At 44.5% G+C, this 27290-nt stretch overlaps 1 protein-coding gene across 3 annotated transcripts; it reads left to right on the top strand.

The window, feature by feature from the left end:
- Positions 1 to 154: 154 nt before the first annotated feature.
- phlpp2 (PH domain and leucine rich repeat protein phosphatase 2) lies at positions 155 to 26795 on the top strand. 3 transcript variants are annotated; one of them, XM_053865496.1, is made up of 19 exons: positions 155 to 588; positions 3023 to 3303; positions 5345 to 5478; positions 11172 to 11362; positions 11922 to 12047; positions 14921 to 15075; positions 15410 to 15556; positions 16463 to 16693; positions 16870 to 17072; positions 17132 to 17192; positions 18260 to 18355; positions 18603 to 18758; positions 19586 to 19786; positions 20084 to 20246; positions 20329 to 20459; positions 20538 to 20651; positions 21324 to 21518; positions 21585 to 21816; positions 21944 to 26795. In XM_053865496.1, exons 1-19 carry the CDS (start codon positions 400 to 402, stop codon positions 23210 to 23212), a joined length of 4275 nt encoding a protein of 1424 aa, XP_053721471.1. In that variant the 5' UTR covers positions 155 to 399; the 3' UTR covers positions 23213 to 26795. The 3 variants fall into 3 exon arrangements, with proteins under 3 accessions (XP_053721471.1, XP_053721473.1, XP_053721472.1); XM_053865497.1 differs by lacking the exons at positions 155 to 588; positions 3023 to 3303; positions 5345 to 5478 and adding an exon at positions 10264 to 11094; XM_053865498.1 differs by lacking the exons at positions 155 to 588; positions 3023 to 3303; positions 11172 to 11362 and having other exon boundaries at positions 5396 to 5478.
- The last annotated feature ends 495 nt before the right edge of the window (positions 26796 to 27290 follow it).

The raw sequence follows: 27290 nt of genomic DNA, 5'->3' as shown, positions 1-27290 counted from the left end.
TTATTCATAGTTACGTAATTCCAGAAAATAAAATAATAATTATAAACTCTCAGGTTTAGTCTTATCGGAGTACGAAAACATGACTCGTGAAAAAGTCTATTTTAAACAGTGAAGAGTCGATGCTGGCGTCGATGGCCATTTACGTAACAACGTCTAATGATATGTCAACAACTTCCAACTCGAAATCACGTAGGTCGCTCTCGAAAAGGGGCGGCGGCTGGTGGAACCCTCCGGTTCCTCCTCCCAGTCCGTGATCGCTGACGCTCGGTCCAGCAGGCCCCGCTGACAGCGCCGTCAGTCCGGACATGGCGACTCCGCTCTCCGGAGGAATCTGCCAGGCGTCGCCCTGGACCTGGTTTCTTGGCTCGCATCGCTGCTAGTGGGGCGCCTTACACGGCGATGGCGGATCAAAACACGCTCGTCCCGGGAGCCCAGGGTCCCGCTTCCATCCAGACGGGAGATGCCGGGGTTTGCATCGACACGCAGCCGGACGCCACGCTCCCGCTCGCGGACTTGAACCAAGGAGGAGGACGCGGCAGCCGCGGTGGTCCGGCAGCTCCCGCTCCCTCCGGGATCCGAGTGCTGAAGGTAGCCGACGCGTTTTAAGTTGCATCTGTGGGCTTCTCGGTGTCGACTCCAACATGTGATTGATAGTAAAGACGCCTGGTCAGTGGCGAGTCAGAGGAAGGTACACACATGTAGGATGTTTCCGTCGCTCGTTGGGCTCCGATGCTCCATCTAGCCATCGATGCGCATCTCATTTCCAGTGATGTGCAGTTTAAAACACCATTTTGCTGCAGGATTGGCCGCACGTCAACAAACAACAGTGGCCAAAAGAGCCGTTGTTCAAAGTCAAGGCAACGAGGGCTCAGCGGAGATTTGGTTCAGCCCAGGTGAAGGGTGTCAGTGAGACCACTCACTCGTAACTCAGCGTGAACAGTGTGTGTGACGCTTCCTCCTCCGTGGATGTGGCCCGTAAAAGAGCCATTACACTGTGTGTTCGCTCCCTGGCGGACAGATGGGATCCACACCTGACCCACGTGTGAAGAGCGAGCACGTTCACTGCAGTGAAATGAATTATAATTGTCTTGACAAATATCTTCTAAGGGAACCTTTTCCATCAAACTATCTGATAGTGAAAGCAACAAAAGCTGATGCTTTATTCTTAAAGCCACTGCAGGTTTATTTTCTTTTCGTTTATCTATTTTTTTCTTTTCTTATTAGCTTTTCTCTTTTCTCTTTTTGTGTAGCTAGTGATTTCAAGATTTTAGACAAAAATTCTACGTTGAGACAATATATGTGGAAAATAAAAATGAATGTATATTAAAGAAACGTGATTAAAGGAACCATAAATGGAGGGGGAAACACTGTTTATTCTTGCTTTATTATTATTATTATTATTATTATTACTGTCTTCTTGAAACATTCAAAGTAATGGAGATATATTAAAACAATATATACACAAAATATACTGCATATAATGCCAGTAGATTGAGATTCCTCTGTTTATTCAAGGTCAGGTTGCAGGGTCAGCGGTCCAGACTTTTTTTGGAGGGAATACCAAAGTGTTTCCGCATCATCCCAGAGACATCTGGGTACGAACAGTCTGGTATGATCTAGGCCCTCCGTCCATTTGGATCAGACTGGAACAGCTCAACTCAGTCAATACTGAGGAGCTGCAACATTTTTCTTTTTGCCTTGTGACTTTAGTAAAAAATGAATCTTGTTTACGTAGGGAGCCTAAGTCTCCGCCCCTTGCAGTCGGTCCGTGGGACCTGACATTGGGAAAAAATGAATGGAAGTCTATGGGGAGATGACAGTTATTTTCCGGTCCACTTTGCCTTTTGCCCTGGATCAGACACATGTTGCACCTCAATTTATTTATTGATCAATAATGATGTGAGTTTCCACTGTGTAAATATGCTATTATTTGGACTAGAAATCAAACGGCGCGTGTATGCCGTCACAGCAGAATCCGACTGCTCCAGCACTACGGCCGATGCTAAAGGTAGTAAACTATCAAAGATAGAAGATAGCAAACATTCGCTGACATTGTTAAACACCGTGACCCTGTAGAGCTTGTCCCACATCACAGAAAACCTGAAGTAACTTTTGATGCTGGTCAACAAGCAGTGCTCTCTCGACATTAGAATGGATCTTTCAAATTCACAGACCTCGTATGTGAGATCTACGGCATATTTCAAGTTAGAGGAGAAAAGAGGGAAGGCAGCAGAAGTAGAGGGGCAGGACTTAGACTCCCATCATCTGTGATCAGGAGCTGCGTTGGGTGGCCTAAGGAAGGTCGCGGAGTGATGTGCCGGGTGTCAGGACTCTGGGTGTGGAGCTCAGTCCTCTTTACATTGAGAGAAAGCACGTGACTCAAAAGAGCCGTCTGGGTTTCTTGACTTCGCCTGCTGCCTCTGCGACCCGAACACAGATCAGTTTTTCACACACGCAGAACTGTGGAAGAAAAAAAAGGATCTAATGTTTAAAAATAACCGGGAGACTTAAAATTCTGTTCATGGAAAATATAAATAGCATCAAGCCATTTTTAATCTTTTTCAATAAATGGATTCACTGCTTTCATGTTAATATGATTTTTTTCTCCAAAGCTGTGTTTCAGAGCTGCAGTTGGAGTGTTTAGGGTTTTAGCAATGACATTTTAAAATGGGGGTCAGAAGCTGCATTTATTTGATTACGCTGCAACTTCTGGTCTAAATCTGATTGGGCTTTGGGTTCTGAAACTTCGAACGATTGTATTTAACCCCGTCGGACCCACAATGATGTCAGAGTTGCCGGAGGAGGAGGAGGGAGAAGAAAAGTGTGTGACGTGAAAGTGCAATTCTGGCGTGTGAGTGAGATGGAAAACTGAGGCATCGTGCCGACACTGTCAGAGCCGCACTAGTGATCTTCGTCCAATGAGGTCAACAAGCCGAGCCGAAAGTCTAAGCTCCTTCTTCCCACACCTTTGCAGCGTCTTGTAAAAGTGTAAACATGCTCATCGCTTGCTCTGTGTCTCCAGCGCAACATGAAGAGAAATGGAAGTCGCAGCTGCATGACAAGAAAGACAAGATACGGATCTCGGGAGCGAGACTGGCTGAAAGGAGACCCTCAGCGGGGCTGCGTGTGTCTTTACGGAGGCTCAGTAGACCCTCAGCAACCTGCCTCCGGAGCCCAGGCTTCCTCCAACCCTCAGCCAGACCTGCAGTTAGTGCTCTGCTCCACCAGCACGACAGTGGAGGAGCTGTGTGCGCAGAAGGAAGGACGGGGGCTTTACGTCCAGCTGCACGGAGATCTAGTCAGGTAACCCACCTCATCCCTCTCGACTCTGGGCATCGGTGTCTCCCCTGGATCCGACCCTCCACTGCTGTGTGCTGGGAAGCATCTGACAGCCCACAGTCCAGTGCATAATCGTGAAATTACATGGAAGCGGAAATAACAGTCAAATCGAGATATAGCGAGCTGCTGTGCGTCTGTGCCCAGCAACTGAAGCATAAGCTCCTACAGCTGGTCTAGACAGTGGTGCTAGCTCAGCGGCTCAGATATAACAGAGTTATATTGTTCGCTACCAGCGTCATGCAGTATGGATTGTTGCTCAATTTGTTGTGTTTGTGTTATGCATGGAACGATCATTGGCTGGTTCATACAGATGCATTCAGTCACTGTCTATTTGTTGGTCTGAGGGGGAGAGAAATCCAGTCGCTTTATATTGTCCGGTCGTAATAAATAGAGTATCAATGCACCGCAGAGTGGACGGTGGTCACGGTTACCTTGTGGGTTCCATTCTTAAATCAATCCGAGTCACAGTGCCAAACTGAGGTGTACTGAAGAGTCATTGCCTGGGGGATCAGTGACAGATGAGATGCACACTGTTCGACTGGGTCCGGGTTTGGATGGCTTCCCAGTTTACAAGGACCAAACTTCCTTCTGAGGGTCTCTGGTGAGTCGGAGTCTTGGGCAGTGACATGGCGTAACGTGCCCAGCTCAGTGGTGGTGCTCCCACTTAACTTGTCTTCAGGAGCTTCTCCTTCATAACATTTCCAACGCCGTGAGCATCTCAGTGAATGTGTGCTTCTGCGCTTGTGCATGGAGAAACAAACCTTCAAATACACCTTGCAAACAGAGGACAAATGACGTTTTGCTGTGTATCACCAACACATCAAATGTGATTTATTTCCATTTTCAAGGGGCAGAATGGAACCCTATTACACCATGTTTCGCCCACTACGCTAAACGTAGTGAATTATTTCCATCTTGTAAAGTTGTTGTGCATCACAGTGAGTCTTACAACCGCACCGTATGACAGGTTTTTCACACCTTTGTCTGAAGGCTACGGAGCAGAGCTCCTTTGTTGGCGAGTGAGTTGTAAGCAAATCAGGTGACTTGAAGATCCAACATCGAACTGCAAGGTCACACCTGGTTTTGACAGAAGAATTGTTTTCTGAATGTGGTGATAATGATCTGCCATCCGTAGTGCAGAGGATGCTTGTTGTCATAGTAATGAGTGTCGTAGCCATCGTGTCTTCAAAGACAGATTATTCTCAGCTGCATCTACTAGTTGGATGTAGCCGTAGCTACGTGCTGTATACCAGGTGCTGTTGTCCTGCCTGAGAACGTCTCACCGGGTGACATTTACATTACATTTTTAGAGCTGTTGTCCCTGTTTTGGCTCTCAGATACAGTCGATCTAAAAAGGAACAAGAAAAACAAACAACCACGAAACGCGTTTGTGCTTCTACATCACAGTGAGAAGGTTGTGGGTTCAATTCCAGCTATGAGCAACACAGTGCAGGAATATGCCACTATTAACGCTTTACATTGCCAGGGTGAGTGAGTGATGGACACTGCCTCATGCCTGAAGTGACTGGGACAAACTGGAGTTAGTGGAAGCAAATGGATGACTGACACCTCTGGCTTGTGCTTTGCTAACTATTTAAATCTTGAATATTGACAGCTCCGAGCAAATGAAGTTTGAACACTCCTCCGTTTCTCACCCCCCGGGGCGAAACATTGAACTGTGTTGTGGTAAACAGGCTGCTCCTCTGTGAGTTATTGCCTCCCCTCCTGAGACCCCAGAGAGCAGCGTGTGCCACTTGACAGGTTTAACACCATCATGCGCCGCTGCTGGAGGTTAGCGGATTTATGGCTCGCCTGCGCAGCGGCGACACTGAGGTGAGACTGTCACCCATCTTGCCCCCGTGATGCGAAGTAATTGCTGAAGTAATAGGTGACTTTTAGGTGAATGATTTATTGAGCATATGCAACGGCTGCTCTAGTGTGGGGTCATGTTTCTTTATCTTATTGAGAGATTCTAGCTTGTGAATCTCAGCTGTGGTTTCTGCAGGAGACTGGATCCAACTGAGCGTCCGCTCCAGATGGTTTATGACTATCTGACCACCATGGGCTACGCAGATCCTGTTCGAGTCCAGCAAGAGGCGGCCAACTCTGACCTGAGCTGTTTGATCCGCTTCTACAGTGGTAAGTACAGTCAGTGAACATTCAGCTACGGTGGCAAGGAGCAACCGAAGCCGAATAGTGGCATGGATTTGGTCACATTCTTTCTATACACTATAGATCTATGCTGATGCGTTGATTCGGTCACACCTGTGCTGCATGGTGCTCCTCCTCCCACACACTCACAGCGAAGAAGCCGGTCATATGCGCCACTTTGAATTGTTCTGTAACCTGATGTGCCTCTCACTTGACCACACACCTTCACGACAGAATGATGGTGTGTTCCTTGCAGGAACCATGATGCAGCGCTAACACAGCTTACGGCTAACATGATGTCTCACTTTGTAAACTATCAAAGTTTCCTGCATGGTTTAAAAGTTGGCTAAAAACGAAATACTGAATCAAAGAAATTTGCTGTGAAGAGAGAAAGAATAATTGTAGCCAGGCAAAGAATGTTTAAGAATTTAAAGATTGGAAATTCCCCAAACTGGAATGAAGTTCTTTTTTCCTTTTGGACTAACATTGACCAGAAATTTACAAGATAATCTCAAAAATACACGTGAGATTATGAGTTATTTAAAATAAACTAATAAATCCTAATATATATTTGCCATATTGCCCACCCCAGATATTTATAGACAAATACATTTTCGTCACTTTGCACCGCAAACAACATGGCAAAATAGCCAGGCGCTAGTAGCTAAAATTTTTCACCAATTTAAAGGTATTTTCTACAGGACTTTGGGTGAAGCACAATTGTGCTTTGGCTGAAGTACCTTTGGTGGTGGTGTGAGGCCTTTTGTCAGTTAGTTGTTAGTCCCTGATAGCTTAACGGCTAACCTGGCGTGGTATCAGCTAGTTCACGTGCTCCTTTCTTTAGTCAAGTCATGAAAGCAAACAGTCCTAAAACCATCCCAGTCATGCTTCCATTAACTCAAGAAGAGGTGAATGACTTTATTGGGCTGATAGAGGCTCATTTGGCAGATTATTTCAGAGGTTTATAGCCTCTGCCAAGGATGCGTTTGCCAGCGTTTGTTGTCTGTCCATTAGCAAACCAGCTCCAAAGACTTTCTGTGAAACTTTCAGGAAATGTTGATAATGGAACAAGGGCCTAGGACTAAATTCTGATGGATTAAATTCCGATGTTTATTCTTTAGGTTGCTTTTTGATTCAGCGTTTCCGCGACATCAGCAGTGTCAACTTTGAATCTACATGTTTTCTGAATTACAAATGACTATGTTTTGAGCGGACTGTGAGCAGCACTGTGTCTAGTATTAACTAATTCTAGTTCAGACTATAACAACATGAACCGCTGAACTTTAAATCAAGTGACTGCTGATGGAAGTCTGACAACGTCAGAAATGTCTCATTGGCCTGGCTCGATCGAACAAGACAACTCCGGCTGAGATCCTCAGTCACCACCAGAGTTATGTCTTTCTATAAAAATACGCTTAAAACCATGATCATGAATGAAAGTCCTCCGTCATCAGAATTGAATCATTGGTATTTAATGTTCTTTGGTTGTGTGCTGCTTCGCTCCATTAAAAGCAAATCACGTGCACAGCGCCCCTACTGGCCAGTGGGTGAATCGATTGAGGGGATTTGCTGAATCAATACTGAATTGGTGGAAGGTAGATTTCATTTTTAAACACAGCCTTAGTTCCTATTACTATTTTGATCCAGGAATCTTTTGAAGGATTAGTCGCTCTGTGTTTGGAGGGAACTGCAACACCACATCAAGTTCAGGACAGAAGACCAAAAGACTCATAAAACAGCATACAGTCAAACAGCTGGTGAACTTGAACTTGTTCTGACTCTCTTCAATGCAACGGTGTACCCGGCATGCTGCAACTAACAACCATTTTTCTCATCATTCGAAGCTGTTTTATTGGGAAGATGGGCAGTGATCTTTAAATGCCAAACTAGTTGAACCCATGTTTGCACCAGCGTCCACAGACTCTTGTCCTTACCTGTCCCCTGAATCACCCAGAGCAGTCAGTTATTTATTAAGCCTCTCTTCGAAAAGCCCCTCCTGAATCTTATCTCACCGCCCACCTCCCACACACTCTCCTGCTGCGGATCACACATCAGATAAAACAAACAAGGCCAGGGGAGTAAACATTTCAGACTGCTCCTTTAATAAAAACTTCCAGTGCAAACAACTTCAGGGACTTGAAGGTTGGGCTTTTTTTTTTTTTTTTTGACTCGATCCATGCAGCTGGAGCAGAGCTGCTGGAATCGTTGGACGGAGAGCAGCTACACCTCCGACACCTCCAATCTGTTCTGCCTTCATGCTAGTGTTAAAGCAGGATGTGAAATGAAAAAGTTAGTGCTCAGTTTGAAGACATCAAACAGGCCAGTGCCTGTATCGATCTGTCGCAGGAAACAAGCGTTGATGTTCAAAGCCCATCGCCTCCTCACTCGAACCCTGGTTAGTTTGTAGCTTGTCATAATTCTGGGAGAGATTTCAGAGACACGCATTCATAAATTGTTGATTGTCGATTTACATTATCTTCCTATTGTGTCATGGGAAATTGTGATGTTTTTTGAAACTGTCATTATTTGAAAGGCAAAGTCTGAAACATAAAAACATGTATGTAAATCTGTTCTCCACTATTCATGCAACATTTTCAAAATAATAATGAAAAAAAATTAAATGGTAAAAAAAAAAAACAGTATTTGGCCAAGCGTTTACTCGGCTTCGGCCACAAATTTTCAATTTGGTGCATCCCTAACATCAAGTTCATCTGCCCTTTGTTTCCATCAAATACCTCCGCAGTTTTTGCCAGCACCGTTAAGATGGGATTTTGAACCTTAAATTGAGTAGTAACTAATAATCCAAATAATTGTGACCAACTCTTGGTTGAATTTCCAACTTTCAGTCCCCTGTATGATCAGGCGGTTTATCTAAAAGAGTAGTTCCTTATTCAGTCCCTGCTGTTTTATTGTACATTTGTAGACCCTCTGATAACAGAGAGACATGACAGTCATGCAGTGCATTACATAAACAGTACATTTTCAAGACGTTTAATCTCCAACATCAGATCCGACCAGCTCAGACTTGAGTGGCAGAATGTCCACCTACATGCTGAAGTTTCTCTAGACTCAACAAATCTATCCTACTTCTTTGGTAGAATCCATTCAGCTCAGTCCAGGAGCCAGTAAGCAATGATGCCTGCACTGTCACTGTTGTCCACTGGTGTCCAAGAAATCCATGTTGTGTGCACTTCATTGATGACTAACCATATATTGTTGGATGTCATCAACAAGCAGCCACGGGAATCGTGTCTCTGGAATGGATTTTCCATTCGGCAAGTAGGAGGTTCCTTACCACCCCGCCGTCACAATCCAAGATGGCTTCCCTGAACGTCAACAGGAAGTAGAAGTTATGAATCAGTGAAATATGCCATTTAGCCCATTTGTGTTTCCTCTTCATCGAGCGGCTTTTCTTGTCGCAAGTGGAGCCTGTGTTTGTCTCGACGTTTGTATTTGGAGAGGGCCGTGTGAGAATGCAGGCTTTGGGGGACACAACTCTTTCTGACCTGCTGAACTCAGCTATGACGTAGTAGTCGCTGCTTTGTGTCACACCCAGCATCAGTCACCTGAATCTGAAACTTTGGAAAACGCCATTTCATGAACACAGTGCTCTCTCTCTCTCTGAGCCCCGCTACAAGAGGCCAGTATACAAATATTTCACAGACATAGCTAAGTCTGCTGGAGCTTCAGCAAACTGCGAGGTCTCACATCGAATTAAATGTTTTTCAGTTCAGTCCTTTTGATGGAATAGTTACTGCGTTCTGCAAGAATTTTTTTCTCCTTGAAGAGGGATATAAAAACGTTTCTGAATTCAAATTATTTAATGGTTCATTTTTTCACATCATGTAGACAGAAAGTCTCATCATTTTCATTCCAAATTCATGGTAAAACCGCATAATTGGTACCAGTGATCGGCACTCCTGATCGGAACATTGCTGTCTGATGGATTGTTGCAGCTCCCTTCTACCCAGGCTAGATTAAAATAACTGAAGCTTTCCAGTGGAACTGTATCAACTCTTGGAGGAAACAGTTTTTCGAGTTTAAGAAACAGCATTGTGGCATTAAGCTCTGTTGTGAGTGGGTGGCAAAGATGGCTTCAACAGCTCGTGCTTCAGTGGGGGCTAATAGCAAATCAAATGGCACCATTCCTAAACAACAATCCGGGCTGATGAATCCCTTTCGTCTTATTCCCCCAGTTCTGCGTCCTCATCATTTGACTGTGGTTTGTATGTCATGGAAGTCTGTAGAGCTTGTATGACCAAGCCAAAAAGGTAATGTTCCGGGAAAGTTTGCCGTAAACTGCGGGTGAGATCAGCGCTTGTGATCTGCCACTGACCTGAACGTACTTGAAACTTGGCAGCGACGCCGCGTTCTGATGTGTCCTTCAAAATGTAACCGCGTAATTAAATTAAAGGGGAGAAAAACATGGCTGGTCATCTAATGCTGCCGGATGTGCGAGCTTGCTTCAGTTTGCTTCGATGAAACCTTGAGACGTTTAGCGCCATGATCGAAGTGGAGATGTGGAGAAGCTGGATTATACTTCGAAAAGCCTCATAAGAACCCAGTTATTGCTCAGTTATAGTATGTCTCAACAGATGAGATTATATATATATATATATTTATGTGTGTGTGTTATATTGGTGGTGGAAAATACACACACACAAGGAAATAACGATATCTATCAGAAAAACAAAAGGGAGACTTATAAAGCACTCACGCGTGGATCTACCGGGGAATAATTGTGGAAACAGAAGACGAAGTGAGGAGAACGACAACTAAGGAAGCGGCTGAAAAGGAAATCAAGCGCGCACAGAATTTTGAATATTCAGAGGAGCAAACCAGAGAGTGGAGCCTTGGGAGAGTTTACCGTAGGAACGCAAAGTAACCATCGGGCGACACGAGCTGAGGTGTTATTATATCCAGACGTGATTAGCCAATGAATGCCAGCCGTGTCGCTCGGAAAGCTGGGGAAAAAACAGGGAAACGAGACACAACCGGGAATCACAAAAATAAAAGCATGAAGAATGCAGACATGACAGATTCCTGGTTAAGGTTAGCCATGGGTGCGGGTAGGTTAAGGGTAAGAGGCTGGGGAAAGAATGAAACGCTCCCAAAAATATAGCGGTGTGTGTTAATTTACTTTGTGGGGGCCATTTCTTGGCAAAACACTGTCCATTGTGGGGACCTTTGGCTGGACCCCACAAGGTTAAACCTCAATTTGAGGATGATAATAATAATAACTGGGTCACAATACGTTTGGTTCAGAGTCCTGGTGAAGGTTAGCCATTTGGTTCGGATGGTTAAGTTTAGACTGAAAGGCTGGGGAAAGGGTTGCAGCTATGAGAGACCTCACAATGTCCCCACAAGGATAGAAAATAGTTCCACCTCAAACTTCGGGTTAGTATACTGCCTTTGAACAGAACATCATAATCCCTTTCTTTTGCTGCATGAATGCAGATTGACAGAGTGTGAGATAACAAGGGAGTGTCCATTGTAAGAGCTGATGTCAGACAATTCCTGGAATCACTGGGTCTGAGGAGCCTGGCTGATCTCTGAGTGATGTCATGCTGACCTGTGCTGTTTCACTCTCAGAACATATCAACGGTGTGTTGTTGCAGAACATTTGGATTTTATTAGCGGTTGTTGAGAGTTCTGCTGACCCACGTGTGGTCTTCCTCCAGAGCGACCAGTGAATGCAGACCAGCAGGAGCGGATGCTGCTGAAAGGCGTGTTCAGCGTGAGAAAGGGCAAGACGCAGCTGCACAAGTGGGCAGAGCGGCAGGTCATCCTGTGTGGCACCTGTCTCATCGTGGCCTCTGTCAAAGACAGTCTGACGGGGAAAATGCACATTCTGCCTCTGGTCGGAGGCAAGGTGAGTCTGGGGGCCTCACCTCAAACTGGACATGGAATTTGTTTTGATGGTGCGTGAGCAATTGCATGTATTTACACACCGCTGCAGAATTGTTGCTAAAGCTGCCTAGTAAACAGCAGACAGTTTCAACTATGGATCATCGATACACACCGAGAACCGCCGTATATTTTTACATTCTGGGGCTTTGTGCTCGAGTGTGATGCCATTTGCAATTTTCATTTTTCGTGGACACCGTCATGACAACCCAAACAAAACACAGGCTCATGCACGCAGACATGCTCACTCTGCATCCTCGTGTGTGTGAAATCGTGTGCGTAAGCAAAACTAAAAGCATCTGTGGCAAACTGAAGTGACTCACGACCTAAAGGTTGGTCGTCGCATTCAACTGCAGATGCATGCAGGTTCACCAGGGTGTGTCCAGACTCGATTTAGAACAGATGGACGAAGGCCACAAATGAAAACGCCGTGCTAAATACGCTAGAAACAAAAATGCATCTCGAAAATTCACCATCAACTCGAGAACAAAGTCATTTTCTGCATGCTCTTTGTGTGTTGTCAGGTGGAGGAGGTGAGGCGGCGACAGCACTGTCTGATGCTGAGCTCAGCCGGATCACAGGCTCAGACCTATTTTGTCAATTTTGACACACTTGTGGATTATCAGCGATGGCATCGGCAGGCGTCAAAAGTAGGTGCATTTGCTTCTTTGTAAGTGTTTTTGTTTTCATTCTGTACGGAGGAAAAGTAAACAAAAGGGGCACATGATGTAAAGGCTTCATGATGTTGATACATTGTATTGAATCAACAGCACACGAGTCGAGTTATGTTTTTTTTTTCATTCCTTATTTGGACTTGGAATCTTTCCTTTGCTTTTAAAAAAAATGGATTTACTGGAATATACTCAACGTTTTGGATGGCTGCAGCATTACATTTTACCCTCAAAAATACTCCTGGGAATATTTTCGTTTTAATATTCTATTGAATTATTATCATTATACAATGCAAAATACAATGACAATGAGCAGACTTACATTGTCCCTCTGGAGTGATCCCTAATACATAAATGTGTTTACACTTTCTTAAGGGAATGTTTTATGTGGAGATGGAAGATGGTCGGACTGTTTTTTCAGGATTTAAGCCAGCGTTCATGCTGGGTTGCTTAAATCACCGCCGGGTGTGTCAAAACTATGGGTGAATTATTTGCTATACTGTGTTTCTGGCAGTACATTTCTGTGTTGTGATCTCCTCCCTCCCATCAGAAGTGGCCTCAGCCTCCTCCACTTACAACCTGCCTGACATCATCTCTGCCTCTTCTGACTCTGGTGTACTAAAAATGTATTTTGTCAATCGTAGCATTTTTCTCGATCAATCAAGATCTGCACTAAAGCTTTGATAAAGCCATCTCAACAGATGAAGCAGAGGAATTTGGTGGCTTCCTGAAGTGTCCTATTTTCATCCTTTTTGTGTGTTGTCATTAATAGATGACACACTTCTCAGAGACCTGCCTGAGAAAGGCGTCTGGCTACGGAAAGAATGAGACAAAGACAGACCATTTCATGTGTAAAAATGTCGTGGAAAGGTCATTGTATTTGAGTAACTGGCATGTAACTCATGGATGCTGCAAACAAACAAAGAGGATGTAAGTGTCAGACTTGACAGAGGCGAGTGCAGTGACCATGTAAACTGTGAAAGGATGGTCGATGGCTAGACATGTTTACATCTTGACTTGTATAGATATTAAATGTAGATATTTTTATTTTATTTTATTGCAAGAGTTTAGTAGCGCAGCACTTGGTTGCAGTTTCCTCATGTGTCATGCTGTTTTGATTGGACTTTGTAAGTTCTCCTCTAGCATAACTTCTTTATTCTATTATTATTAATTATTGTTTTTGGTTCATCTGTGTATGAATAAATGTGAAGTAGCTGACACCTGGGTCCAAACAATATTTACTAAAAGTGAGACATGATGAATGAGAGGGAGGCAGGAGGAAGAGTGAAGGGGTAGTGAGAACGTATTTGGGGGTTGAGTTATGCAGCATTTTTCAGCCGGGGTGCCGCGGCACACTAGTGCGCCGTGAGAGAGTGTCAGGTGTGCCATGGGAAAATGATCCAATTTCACCTCATGTGTCCGGAGATAGAGGTTGGCGATAGGATGACATTAAATCATGACAATTAGAAGGTGTTGAGGAGCAACCAAGGTGAGGAGAACACATGGATTTCTATCCACTCTACTGTAGAGCTCCAGTGTGTTGATACAGTGATCTGTCCGTCAGTCAAAGCAGCGCTGCTGTGGTGCGCCGCGCTCCTCTTCCCACACACTCACAGCCAAGAAGCCGCTCACATGCGCAACTTCCTGCTGTTTTTAAACCTGATGCACCTCTAACTTGACCACACACTTTCACCACAGAACCATGGAGGGAGGGATCCTTGTCGGAGCCGCCACGCCAAAGACTGTCTGCACCGCAGAGCTAACAGAGCTTACAGCTAACGTGACGTCTCACGTCAAAACTTTATTGATACTCATGGACTGTCAAAGTTTGCTTTGTGGTTTAAAAGTTGGCAAAAAACCAAATGCACAACAGGATAAATGCGCTCCAAAATATGAAGAGAGAAAGAATAATCGTTTTTAGTTCAGGCAAAGAATGCTAAGGGTTTGTCTGGAAACTCAAAACTACAATAAAATTGTGCAAAAGAGAAGTGATAAAATCGAAACAGTTATTTAAAGTAAGTAAATAAAGAAATAAATCATGATATATTTTGCCATATTGCCCGCCCCTTTCTGGACACATTTGAAACATTGAAACAATACATTTTCTGTGATTTGTTTCTGCAAATAGCCTGGCAAAATAACCGAGTGTCAGTAGCTACAGTTTTTCACAAATGAACTGGGATTTTCTATAGGACTTTAAGCTCAAGTGCGCTTTGGTCAAGGTTCCTTTGGTGGTGTGCCTCAGGATTTTTTCAATGAACCAAGGGTGGCGTGGCTAGAAAAGGGTTGAAAAACACTGGAGTAATGGACAGAGATCATGTGAGGTGAACAAGAGAGTGCAGGCAGGGTAGAATGTGCGGGATGTCATCATTGATCTGTGACACAAGTGCTGCTGTGAGAATAACAAGGGAGTGTTATAGAGACTGACATTGATGTGAGAGCACATGATGGCTTGACATGTTGGACTAAGAATGCAAGTGATGGAAACAGTTTTAAGGAAAGCGACTCTGTGAATAGGGAGGATTGGCTGTGACAACCTCTAATGGGGAAATTTAGAAATGACAACGCTGGCTTTACCTCATGTTCATTGGGAGGAGAATGTTAACAGAGTTACAGTGCCGGTGGTAGGTGGAGCTGTTGAACCTGACCCTAACATTAGTTTTGTTGATCATATAGTTGTGATGTATGAGCTTATAAAATAGCCTGGCGTTTCCCAACTGTGCCATGCGTCTGGGCCTGTGAATGCTCCACCCCAACTTCCGGTCTGAAAATAAAAAGCTGCTGTGTTATGCTTTTGGAAAGTTGGGGAAATAAAAATGTGCTTAAGCTGAACTGAGGTTTGTGTGAACCAGGTGGTAGCTCAGACAATCAGCCTGGTCGACCTGTCCTGCTACAGCCTGGAAGAGGTGTCTGAATATCTCTTCTACAGTCAAGACGTCACCCACCTCAACCTTCGGCACAACTTCATGGCCCTGCAGGGGCCCGGAGGTCTGCTCAACCTACCGAGGTAATAACATGTTTCCAGCCAGCCACTGACTGTATTTGGCAGGGACGGCGCAGGAAATTGCTCCTCATCCCTCATCCTCTACCTGCAATGAAAAGTCAGTTCCAAGGTCTGAATTTAAAGAAGCGCTTCAGTGAATAAATTCAGCAGTTGCCGGGGAGTGAAGGAGTAGTTGAAGCGGTGTGAGAGTCAAAGCAGGGAGTGGAGTGTGGAGACATGAACTATGAAATTCAGGCATGTAGCATCTTCGAAGTATGCTGCACACTGAGAGCGATGAAACTCTCAAACCTGAATGAATGTCACAATTGTCTCTGACACTTTTGTCTTTTACTTGGAGGTTTTCCCAGCTGAGGAGCTTGAATCTGTCTCACAACCGTCTGGGAGTCTTTCCTGAATGTGTGTGTGAGATTGTGACGCTGACGGAACTCAACCTGTCTTGCAACAATCTTCACACAATCCCGGGGCAGATCAACAACCTCGTAAGGTGCGAGAAAGGTGAAACACAGGTGCACAACTAAACTCCCACACCGTACTGGGATCATCAATGACACTGGAAAGCCTTTGACCATGAGACACTCTCCAACTGGTCTCTTTTTTTTCCACTGTGCCTCTGCACACTCGTTCCTCTTGCTTTGCTCCTTTTTAAAAGCACTATTGCTCTGAAGAATTTTTTATTGATCATTTGAAATTTTACACATTTTAGTTTGTCATGATAAATATACATATTTTACTGAACTTGGGTCTGTTTTTATGATATAATTTCAAAGTTATAAGGCTGGAGATAGATAATGCTGCCACTGAGCATCTATTAATTCACCACCGATCAAACAGATGCTGCCTTGCTTTTAATCTTCTTTTCAATATTGAGACAAAGTTCCACGAAAGGCTGAAGAACGGCAACAATGTTCCCCCTTAAAAATAGTGGTGAGTTAAATGATCCATTCCTGAAACTAGAAGAAATTCATGCGGACTGATCCCAGCGCTTTTTAACATGTCAGGTTAACAGCAATAAACGTGCATTATGTCACAGAAATGAAACATGGAATAGTGATCAATAAGTCAAGTCATCCTGCCTTCACTCTCATCTCTTTAAATGTTGTACTTCATACTCCTCCTACTGTTGTTCCATGTCGGCTGGTGTCTGATCCATGAAGTATTTTGACGACTGTTATTGTAAAACTAACAAAATAAATAATGTGATCACATGGAAAACTGGGGGGAAAAAGGTAATTTACTTGCCATGTGTCACAAAGGTTTTTAACAGTCAATATGTGTCTCCTTCATTCACAAGCTCTTCACTCAGTTAAAGTGAATATGTATATGGCTGTAGCGTCTGATGTTCTTCAGAGTAAAGAAAAATCAATATGACTCTTGATCTTCCTTTCCGCAGCCTGCAGACTCTTTCTTTGGACGGGAACCATCTCAGCTGCCTGCCTGAGGAGCTGGGTGACCTCTCCCAGCTCAACAGTCTGGGCCTCTCCTTCAACGTCTTCGACTGCATCCCTGCTGTGCTGGAGAGACTGAGCGCTGTGGACAAACTGTCCATGGCTGGGAACACACTGGACACGCTGGAGTTGTGTGCTTTGGCCAAGATGGGCCACTTGAAACACGTCGACCTTCGGTAAGCAAACAAGGTCCTGCACCTGGGCTGAGCTCTTTCTGGGTCACTCTGACCGCTCTATGAATCTCGCCCACTCACTAGCAACGGAATGACATCTTTTTGATCAAAGGATTTGGCTTTAAAGTACAGGTACAAGTGGCTGTATTGCGCCACCTAATCTCAGTCTCTCATTCCAGGCTCAACGGTCTTCGGCGTGTCACAAATGAGCTCCAGGAGTCTGTGAGTCAGGTGACCCATCTGGACCTGAGGGACAACTGTTTGGAGTCTCTGGACCTGAGCTCCGTGTCCAACCTGGAGACCCTTCACTGCCAGCGGAATCAGCTGAGCACACTCACCCTGAGTGGGTTCACACTGCGCATGCTTCACGCCGGCTGCAACCGTGAGTCCAGCAGCTGCGATGAGATGGTGTCGGGTGGTGACAGCGCTGTCTCTTCACAGGCCTTAACACGGTCAACATATATCCTGTTCCAAATCAGTTGACCCACATGGACCTATCACAGTGAGTCTTCAAATATTAAATAGTCTGTATGCAAATCCAAGTCATTTTGTGTGTTTGTTTTCTGCATTATAGTTTACACCAGTGATTCTCAATCATAGGGCCGGGGCCCATGGTTGGGTCGGGAGCGCCTCCTGGAGGGCCTCTAAAAGCTTTTTGTCTTACACCTCTGGGCCTTCAGAGCCGTGAGACGCTCAGCTTTAATACATTAGCCACATATGGTGGCAGTAGTGAGTCATTATATTTACTGACATCTGCAAATCTGTGATAGTTACCAACTATGGAGAAGTTTTGGAAAGAAAAAAATGATAAAGAAAGTGATGCCACCTCCACTGAACTGTCCATGAAAGCACCTGTCGAAGCAGTTTTTAAAATGAATTAGAACTATACTTTCTTTTTCACTTTACTTATATCTTCTTTAGTTTGTTTTGAAAGTAAAATATCTTATTTTATTTTTTTGATATTTTGACATTGTTTTATTATATTAATTTCATGCTGACATTTATTCATAACATACAATTTTATCAATTTTCTCAACAGTTTGTATCACATGCATTTTTATTTTAATTCTCCAGTAAATTCGAACAATATGACTTGCACCTGGTTCTGCTGCTGGCAGGACTGTTCAATGACAAATAAATATATTTGCGATGATCACATGATTTCATGTCATTGTTTTGCCTGAACACAAATAAAATCAAGCGTAAAGAATCAGTTCTATTACTTGAATGGGGCCCGCGGCCATTTGTTCTGGAAAAGGTGGGCCCCAAGATCAAAAAGGTTAAGATCCCCTGGTTAACACAATACACTCATATATTATATATATATAACTGTTAAGACAGTCATTAACTGGCAGAGCTTTGAAATATTACAAATACAAAATAGCAAGTGGAACTGCTACAGATATATCGAGTAACTTATAAAATAATCTTTGCAAGTGATTGTCAGTGACAGTTTTATACTCTATCTTAGGAGAGGGATTTAAAAGGAATCCATGAGGAAGAACGTTTACTTATCATGGTGTATTTGTTGGCGTGTGCCTGTCTGTCTGCACGTGTGTATTGAGACAGGAACCTTTTGGAGTACCTGCCTGACTGGGTCTGTGACTGCAGAAAAACTGAAGTCCTGGATGTCACGCACAACCTCCTGACAGAGCTGCCGTCCAGGTTGGTGTTCAGCTCATCCACGTTGGCTCCTTTAACAGACCAGCTGGGTTATTGAGTGAAGAAAAGGGCGAAGAAGAGAGTGCAGGCAGGGTGGAATGAATGGAGCAGCAAGAACTAGGAAGCGGACTTGGAAGTGTCAGAGGTGGAGATGCTGCGATCTGTGACTAGAATGGACAAGATCTGTAAAGAGGGAAAAGGTCGGATGGTTTGGTCCTCCCCAGTTCTCATCTCTCACTGCTCTCCACAGACTTCTCAACAGTTTAAGTTTGAGAAAACTTCTAGCTGGAAACAACCAATTACAGCGAGTGCCTGACCTTCTGGACCACGTCCCTCTGGAAGCTTTGGACCTTCAGCACAACAGGCTCTCAGCGCTCCCCGAGAGTCTGTTCCACAAAGCCTTAAAGTGAGTGCGTCCAGGTTTGTGCTCAGTAATAACATCTGAAGCGCAAGTCGAGCGCTAAAATGATTTGGTAATGAGGTGTGTTGGTGGGGGGGTCTGCGGTTTGGAACAGGACAGTAACAAGAGCTTCATTACGGTCCACTTAACACCCATTAGTCAGCGGAGGGCACTAATGTACCTCACCGTGCTGCAGAGTAATGGCTGAGGCCGCTTTACCCTCCATCACTTTTCTGGAAGCTGCTCTCAAGTCAGTTTAAGTTGATTTAAATCGAACGTGAATCACTGCAAAGAAAAGCGGAAACATCTGTGATCGTGAATGAGTTGAGAACCAGAGCTGTTGAGAGATCACTGCTTGCTGTTTCTCATGGTTTTCTGTGGTGCGGTGGGAAAGTGAAGAGAACATGGAGACTTTTGCTGCTGGTTTTCAGTCAGGTTGTATTTTTTAATTGTATTTTGAAGCATTTTTCCCCAAATATTACTTATGAATGTTAAGCAGAAATACATATTAAAGCAATGACCAATGAGGCCATACCACTCACATTGCAATGCAGTTGAAATATACTGACAGAAATAATATATATATCTATACAGTATATATATTTATACATGTATATATATAAATTACAGAAATATAATATGTACATCATGAATTAATCAGAGGTTCATTTGTGTTATAAATCCTTAATATATGTCTTTTTTTACAATATTTTTATTGACACATTACAGCAAAAATATACATCTCAATGATCAATATCTTCTCTTCTTTTGTTAAAAGTCAGATGCATTCATCCAGTCTTTCTCAGAACTGTCTCTATTTATCCTCCTTGCAGTCTCAAGTATTTCAACGTGTCAGCCAATGCACTGGAGTGTATTCCATCCAGCAGCCAATCAGAGGAGAGTCTCAGCACGCTGCAGGAGCTCTACCTGACCAACAACAACCTGAGTGAGAGCTGTGGCGCTTTGCTGGCGGGTCACCAGAACCTGCGCGTGCTGCACGTCGCCTTCAACCAGCTGGCTTCCTTTCCTGCCAGGTCAGGGAAACTTTTAGCTTTAGCTTTTATATTGCACCTGTGACTGGTGTGGTGCTGGTTTGTTCTGGGTTTAAAGTTGTTGGGAGAATTTTCAGGTGAGAAACTGTCCAAAAAGCTCTGCATATGCTCTGCTCATATGCAGTCAACAAGGTTCCCGACTCTCTTAGAAGAACCATCTTCGCTATGCGATGTAAAACCAGAGCTCTCTTAACTCCTGAGACCTTCTGTTCAAGTTTCATTGTCCTAAAACGTGACTAAAGACTACTGTTTCCGCCGCTGTTTTTCCACCGTCTTCAGTAAGCTGAGCAAACTGGAGCTGCTGGAGGAGCTGAATCTCAGTGGGAACAAGCTGAAGACGATCCCCTCCACGGTGTCCAGCTGTAAACGACTGCACACCCTGGTCGCACACTCTAATCACATCAACGTCTTCCCCGAGATCCTGGGCCTGCCGGAGATCAAGGTCCTGATTTGGTTTCTGACCACTGACAGGTGCATTCAAAGCTCATCTCGGCATTCAGAGTGGGTCTGGTTTCTGCTAGCAGCTGGTGGATCTGAGCTGCAACGAGCTGACTGAGATCCAGTTGCCGGACTCGCTGCCGCCGTCTCTGCAGGAGCTGGACTTGACAGGAAACAGTAGCCTGATGTTGGAGCACAAAACCCTCAACCTATTCAGGTGAGTTGCCGCAGCTCTGCGAGCATGGGATCACACTCTCACACTCGGGTTCTGACACCCTGCGACTTTACTGTCCAGCCACATCACGACACTCAAGCTGGATCAGAAGTCCTCAGCAACACCAGGAGACGTACTGAGCAGCTCCCCTCCATGGATTCACGGCTTTTCAGAAATGAGTGGCCAAAGAAACAAGTGAGAGCTCTTCATCTTTGTTCTTCTCTTTTCCATTTCACTTCATCTGAAGCCTAGAAAGGTTCAAGTGTTCAGGTAGGTTTGATAGCGAAAGCTTGTTTTTAGCCTTGTTTGCTTCTGCAGTCATACATGTTGCCTGAGTTTTATTTGAATCTTAGACTATTGAATATTTAAAAAATGTGCCTGTGAGCAAGTGATCTCCTTTTAGCAGTCACATTTCCAATTAGTTATTAAGTATTACTGCGTTTTTCTGTGAAAAAAATGGCAAAAAGATTACAGACATGTTGGCATTTTTTTACTTTGGAACATGGGAAGTGCTCAAAAATAACCTACAAACTGAGTTGATAAATATGGACAAACTTTAACTCCTGGACTTTTATTATTAGTTTTTTTCTACTACTTTTTTTGACTGGTGTAGTACTGTAGTACTCATCAATATGCAAGTCCCTTGTTTTACATCACCAAAGCTCTCATTTCCTGCTTTTATATAGGATAAACCTTCGCGGATAAACCTCTGAGGAGCTACGGTAATATGAAATGCAGATATCAAACCTGGCAGCACCTTGTCTGTGAGGGGTTAAAGTAGTGAAAGAGAAGGTTTTACAGATGAAATAAGAGAAAAACAAAGAAAAAGTGAACATCTTTTTGAGCGCAGCTCCGTCTTCTGAACAGGTTGTGCGTGTCGGTGCTCACCTTGGACTGCTTCGGTGACGGCATGGAGGCGTGTTACGGAATCTTCGACGGCGACCGAAACGAGGAGGTGCCTCGACTGCTGCAGTGCACCATGGGAGACGTGCTGAGCGAAGAAGTCCAGCACTCCAGTAATGACGTCGTGTACATGACCAACACCTTCCTGACTTCACACAGGTACCGCCAGCCCGACCCGTCGGTGTTTTGCCAGCGATGACCGCGTGTTGCATTGTGATGAAACAGGAAACTGGGAATGGCGGGACAGAAGTTGGGAGCTTCTGCTCTGCTGTGCTACATTCATCATGCCATGCCAGAGCCGGGGGGGAACCTCAGCGTCACCGTGGCCAACGTCGGGTCCTGCCAGGCCGTGCTGTGCCGCAGCGGCCAGCCGCTCCCGCTCTCCAGGGTTTACAGCCTGGAGAACTGCACGGAGGAGATGGAGAGAGTGAAGCGTGGAAAAGCCATCATCACTGAGGTAATGTTGGAGTTCGAAATATTCATTATTTTGAGCAGTGTTTCTGTGCTGAGAGACATATTGCTTGGCCCAGAGTCATTTTTGTGCAGCATTTGTTCACCGATCGTCTGATGTCCTCTGTTTGTAGGACAACAAAGTAAGTGGCGTCACCTGCTGCTCCCGCCTGCTGGGCTGCTCTTATCTCTCCCCGTGGGTGCTTCCTAAGCCCTGGGTGCACACGGAGGCGCTCTGCGCCCAGGACGACTTCTTGATCTTGGGGAACCGAGCCTTGTTCGAACAGGTCTCCTACCAGGAGGCGGTGAGCACAGTTCAAGCCGTGCGGGATCCTCATGCTGCTGCCAAGAAGCTCTGCTCGCTGGCTCAGAGCTACGGGTGCAAGGACAACATCGGGGCTGTGGTTCTGACCCTGAACGTCGGCGTGGACAGCTGCACCTGTGTGCCCGCAGTCTGCACCAGGGAACCCAGAAGTCTTCCTCCGGTCCCCCTGGCTGTGTCTGTGACCCCGGCCTCCAGCGAGTCCAACACTCTGTCCAGTTGTGGGATCGTATCAGAGTTCAACAGCGAAACGTCAGCGTCCGAGGTGGGCAGCGAGGTGGGGTCCACTGCCTCGGATGAGATCCCATCCGTGGGCGGCGTCCCGCGGCCTGAGAGGCGATGCAGTCTCCACCCTGCTCTGAACGGAAGTGTAGCCCCCGGGTCAGCTGCACCGGTGCCTCACCCAGCCCTGCTGCAAAGACAACCCTCGGCTGCAGCTTTCTCCAAGTCTAACAACGGTTTGGACAGTGACGATGAAACGCCAGTGGAGGGCGTCATCTCCAACGGCAGCAAGCTGGAAGTGGAGGTGGACATACACTGCTGTGCTTTCCAGCTGCGTCCCGGGGGCCCCGACAGCCCCAAGGACCTCAGCTCACATGAGCTTTCTGACTACTCAAACGGGAAGGTGCATAAAAAAAACAGCGTTGTAGTTTCAGCCACAAACGGCTGCCTGCAGGCTGTGTGTGGCAGAGAGATTACCGACCTGAAAAAGTCCCCCTCCACATCTTGCCTGTTTGGAAAGAAGTTATCTAATGGCTCTGTTGTGGCACCAGAGGACAGTCACAACCTCATCGAGGTGGCTCTGGAGGCTCCTAAGAAGAAGTCTGGTTATTTTACTGCTCCAACTCAGCAGGACCCCGAGGACCAGCTGGTTGTCCCTCCAGATCTGGAGCAGGAAGTGCGTGAACAACTCAAAGGCCAGAACCCTTTATTGCCGGTCACCTCTGCTCCGGCATCACTCGCTTTTGTAAAAGATCCCGTGTGGGATCATCCGCACCCCCCTTCTTTCACCCCTCCCCTCGTGCCAGGTGCAGGGTCAACGCCGACCTTACAACGGGAGGTTTTCGATACAGCCCTGTAAACATTTCAACCAGAAGAAATGTACCTTCTTGTAGCTCATGATGTCATTGTGAGATGAAGGGATGTGTCATTCGCTCAAAGCTGCTGTTGTTATCCAAAAGAACAGGGTAACAAAGCACACTGAATAAGCCATAGCTGCATGACCACGTGCCAAATATTGTGTGGAGGCCTCCTGTTTGCTGAAGGGAGCTTCAGTTTTGCTGACAAAAAGCAGACCCACCAGATATTAGTCACCTGCTACAATGTCTTTGGTTGGCCAGTGAACAAAAACAAACTCGACCGGGAGCGAAACCAATCGGACTGGAACAGATACCTCATGTGTTTGGAGCATGTCCGCAACATTTCCCTTTACTGGAACACTCAAGCAATCCGTGTTTGCTCATCATTGTGTTGAGTCCTCTTCAGCGTCCTGGAGAGAAGCCCTTCCACTGAAGTTTCAAAAAAGTGCCTACTGCAGACCGCTCTGCTTGGACCTCCTGGTACCCAACTCACATGAGACAAATCCACATACCTGTTGTTGTGTGATAGACTGAAGCAGAGATGGTGGTCCTCTTTCAATGAGTTAAACGCACGAGTCAACATGAGGACAAACGCAACCGCAATTCAGTCAGCATTTCGTGGCCTGCAGTATCGTGAGTTTGGCGCGATGAAGAATCCTGCTTACTAGAATTGTTGCAAAGTTAAGAATGGTGAATGATGTTAGTGTTTGTCACAAGTCAAGTCCATTTCTCCACAGCAGAAGTGCTTTGTGTTCCGGAAATTTAACATAAAAAAACAACATAAATAAGTGAATTCATCTCTGCTTTCCTGTACACACACAGCAGGGAAATGGAACGTCCAGCGAAGAATGGAGATCAATGGCTCCTTTGCCACAAGAGGGCCTGTTTGTGTGTATGTAGGAACAATGCCAAAACCGACACAACTACTTATATAACTCTCAGGCTTGACAACATGGTAAACACTTTTATTCCCCTGCCCTTCCCACAACACACTCCAGTACGTGTTAACAGCTCGACTTGCGGGAAGCGTACTAACTAGACGTGCACACTATTTTGCCCTTTTGAATGACACAAACTACCGAGTTCCTGCTTCATAAAGTTTTTATTAGGTTTTGCGTTTCATTTTCTTGTGGCGTCTTTAACAGTCAGGGTTGCAGACCCCTTTAAACTGTTGTAATGTGGGCGAAAATAATCTTTACCGTGAAGGTTTAATCTGCCATTTTTGAGTTATTATTTTTAATTCATTATTGTTAAATAACTTATCTGTTGGGATTTAATTTCAAGTGTGATTTTAAGATGATGTTTCCACTCCAAAATAGGAAACAGTTCATGCCATTCATATAATGCGCAATCAAAGATACACAACCATGAGAGTACATAGGATTCAGTCCTTGTTTGTATGAAAAGCAGTCCTTTATCGGGAAAAAGTGATAGGTGTGCAACCTGTGTGAGGTATAGAAAGATCGCTGGCTCTTGATTGGTCGAGTGCTGTCGCTAAAAAGTTGCCTCATTATTAACATAAGTTTAAAATCAAAGCTGTGCAGTTTTGAAAGTTACAACCCAACACAATTTAATACAGATTCCATTTATTTATTTATTTTTTAACACACTCAAGCTACTCTTTAAAATGGAATATATACTTGGAGCTTTAATTTCCATTTTTACAATCATTGACTTTTGAATTTAGTGTGTCTGATGAAAGCTGCTATCTTTAAAATGAAATATTTATTTTGCAATATGAGTCACATTATTATTTTTGGGGTCATAGTCAGAAAGTACATTTTCAGATGTTATATAATTATTCTATATAAATAAAAAAGTAATTAACATGCACATTCCCGCCCATTTGTCCACACGTTCATTCTCTTCATTATTGTGGTAACATTGAAATGTATATATTTTTGGAGAACACCACAGTAGATATGCAGCCCCACGAACCATTCCACAGTCCTTGTGCCAAAACAGAAAGCTGCTTCCCACATTTAATTTGCTTCTTTATATTCTCCATATTGTCGTGCCGTTGTAGCCTCATATTTTTTATTTAAGTTCCAGTTTAAAGCCTTAAAAAAATGAATCACCGTTAGTATTAATGACTGCCAAAGTCATCTCAGCACGTTTGTTTTCCGTCCTCCCCTAGTTTGTCCTGGAACAGCGGCTGACCGGATGGTGATAACGCCTTAATTCATGTCTCGTAAAGAGTACTGTCGAAGCACTTTCTGAATATAAATGTGAGGGTTGATTCCATGCATTGTGAGCCTTACGTCGAGCAAAGTCAACCTGACTATCATCATGTTGAACATCCAACTCCAATAGCTTGTAGACGCCACATGATGTGCTTTATTGACTGAATCTCCATTGTGGAAAGGAGATTTTGCAAAGTTATTGAGCTGTTGTTACTGACCATGATGTCAGGCTCTTCAAGTAGCTTAACACAATGAGAGACTGTTCAGTGATTCGTTGAAGCATTTGACAACCCACCTCCTCCTAAGCTCCTCCTGTCTCGTGCTGAACCCTCGAAACGTTTTTTTTTTTTCCAGCGGCTGCCCCTGCTTTCACCTCTGCACGGCAGAGTGGTGGGGACAAGTGTTCTGTGTGTCAAACACAGCTGCTGCTGAGGAAAGGTCTGTGCTGATCGATGAGCATGACCATGAAAGGGATGCTCCTCTCTGTGGTTCCCAGGTCACGGACCATTCACCACACGCAGAAGCTCATCTTTTGGACCTGACTTTAGCTTTAGCTTCAGGGGTTGACTGACCGAGTTGATTTACCTGCTGGTGGGATCACCTCCTGGGTGGATTCTCCTCCTGATGCTTTTCACCACTGCTGATCTTTCACACCGCGCTTGCTGTCTGCACTTGTTGATGTATTTGTTGAGTGTAAATGCAGGGGGATGTGAGCTGCTTTCCTAAAAATATTCCCTTTAACACTGTTCCGGACAGATTCTGATTCTTGACCCGGAAGTCTGTGTTCTTTTATACTTCACATTGTTTTTTTTTTTTTTTTATAAGAAGCAGTGTTTCTCTTCTGCACAACTGTGTGTGTGTCTCCGACCGCCTTTGTGTGTCGCCGTGCCGTATGCATGCCTTTATGTGTAACCAACTGACTGTTACTCTGCGTGAACATTGTAGACAGAGATCAGACGCTCCACATGTTTGTCACGTGACCAAAGTTGCCATCGATCATCCCACGGTCCTGTTTTCTCTCGGAGCCAACAAGCAAATATTTATTTTTGTAAACAGCCATTTCCATTCATGATGCTTTATATTTTAAATGTGATGCATGTCCAAAATATGAGTACTAATCCGAGCGACTTTATTTAAAAGCATGACTGATGACACTGCCATTCGTCGAGTCAGTTTTATCAAAATAGTGCTACAGTGCGTTTGGGAAGGCCACGCTGCGTGTTTCCTTTCTTTTCAAATGTTATTTAGCATGTCTGTGCTACTTTCAATGTTCCGTCGATGATCAGAAATGTATTGACGGTGACGTGTCATTTGTCATGTGACCTGAATATGTTACTTAAAATGCTGCTATCATTAGTTTCAAGAGTCTTTTTTTATTTACTTACCAAGTAGCAATAAAATGTTTTACTAAGAATGTTTGGTTTCTTTATCAATACGACAATATAACAATGTTGATGCTGCAGTGTTATTGTGCAGAGATTGATGAGCTGAGAGATTGCTTTTGAGCAAAACTTTTACATTTATTTTTATTATGTTTTTTCTTCTTCTTCTTCTTATTTTTTTATTTCACGTGACTTGACAGTCAGGTTGACCCGTGGTGCTGGTTGAGTTAGCCACAACATGAACGCTAAAAATACACGACTTTTTCATTCAAACTTGTTATGAATGCAAAACGTTTTAAAGATTAAAATAAATATGTCTTTAAGACTTTAAAACTAAATCTGAAAGTTTTGTTCGAGTCAACTCTAGATGGTGGAGATGAACCTCGCACCACTACAAAGCAGTGTTTCTGCTTCAGCATATTTTTTTTTATCTTGAAGCACAAACACACATCCACTTTCCTATCGTTCAACTCATTCCCTTCTAGCTGTGTGAGTATATTAATGGGTCGATAGGA

Source organism: Synchiropus splendidus, chromosome 5 (genome assembly GCF_027744825.2).
Source record: "Synchiropus splendidus isolate RoL2022-P1 chromosome 5, RoL_Sspl_1.0, whole genome shotgun sequence".
In the NCBI taxonomy this organism is placed as follows: Eukaryota; Metazoa; Chordata; class Actinopteri; order Syngnathiformes; family Callionymidae; genus Synchiropus; species Synchiropus splendidus.
Note: the sequence above shows the minus strand (reverse complement) of the source record. Positions and strands in the feature narration are given on the sequence as shown.

What these genes read in the sequence shown, in the direction of transcription:
- phlpp2 (XM_053865496.1), top strand. Translation starts at nt 400, where the DNA reads ATGGCGGATCAAAACACGCTCGTCCCGGGAGCCCAGGGTCCCGCTTCC. An exon ending in TTGAAACACGTCGACCTTCG is followed by an intron (nt 16,694 to 16,869) that starts GTAAGCAAACAA and finishes CTCTCATTCCAG; the next exon opens with GCTCAACGGTCTTCGGCGTG. An exon ending in AAAACCCTCAACCTATTCAG is followed by an intron (nt 20,460 to 20,537) that starts GTGAGTTGCCGC and finishes TTTACTGTCCAG; the next exon opens with CCACATCACGACACTCAAGC.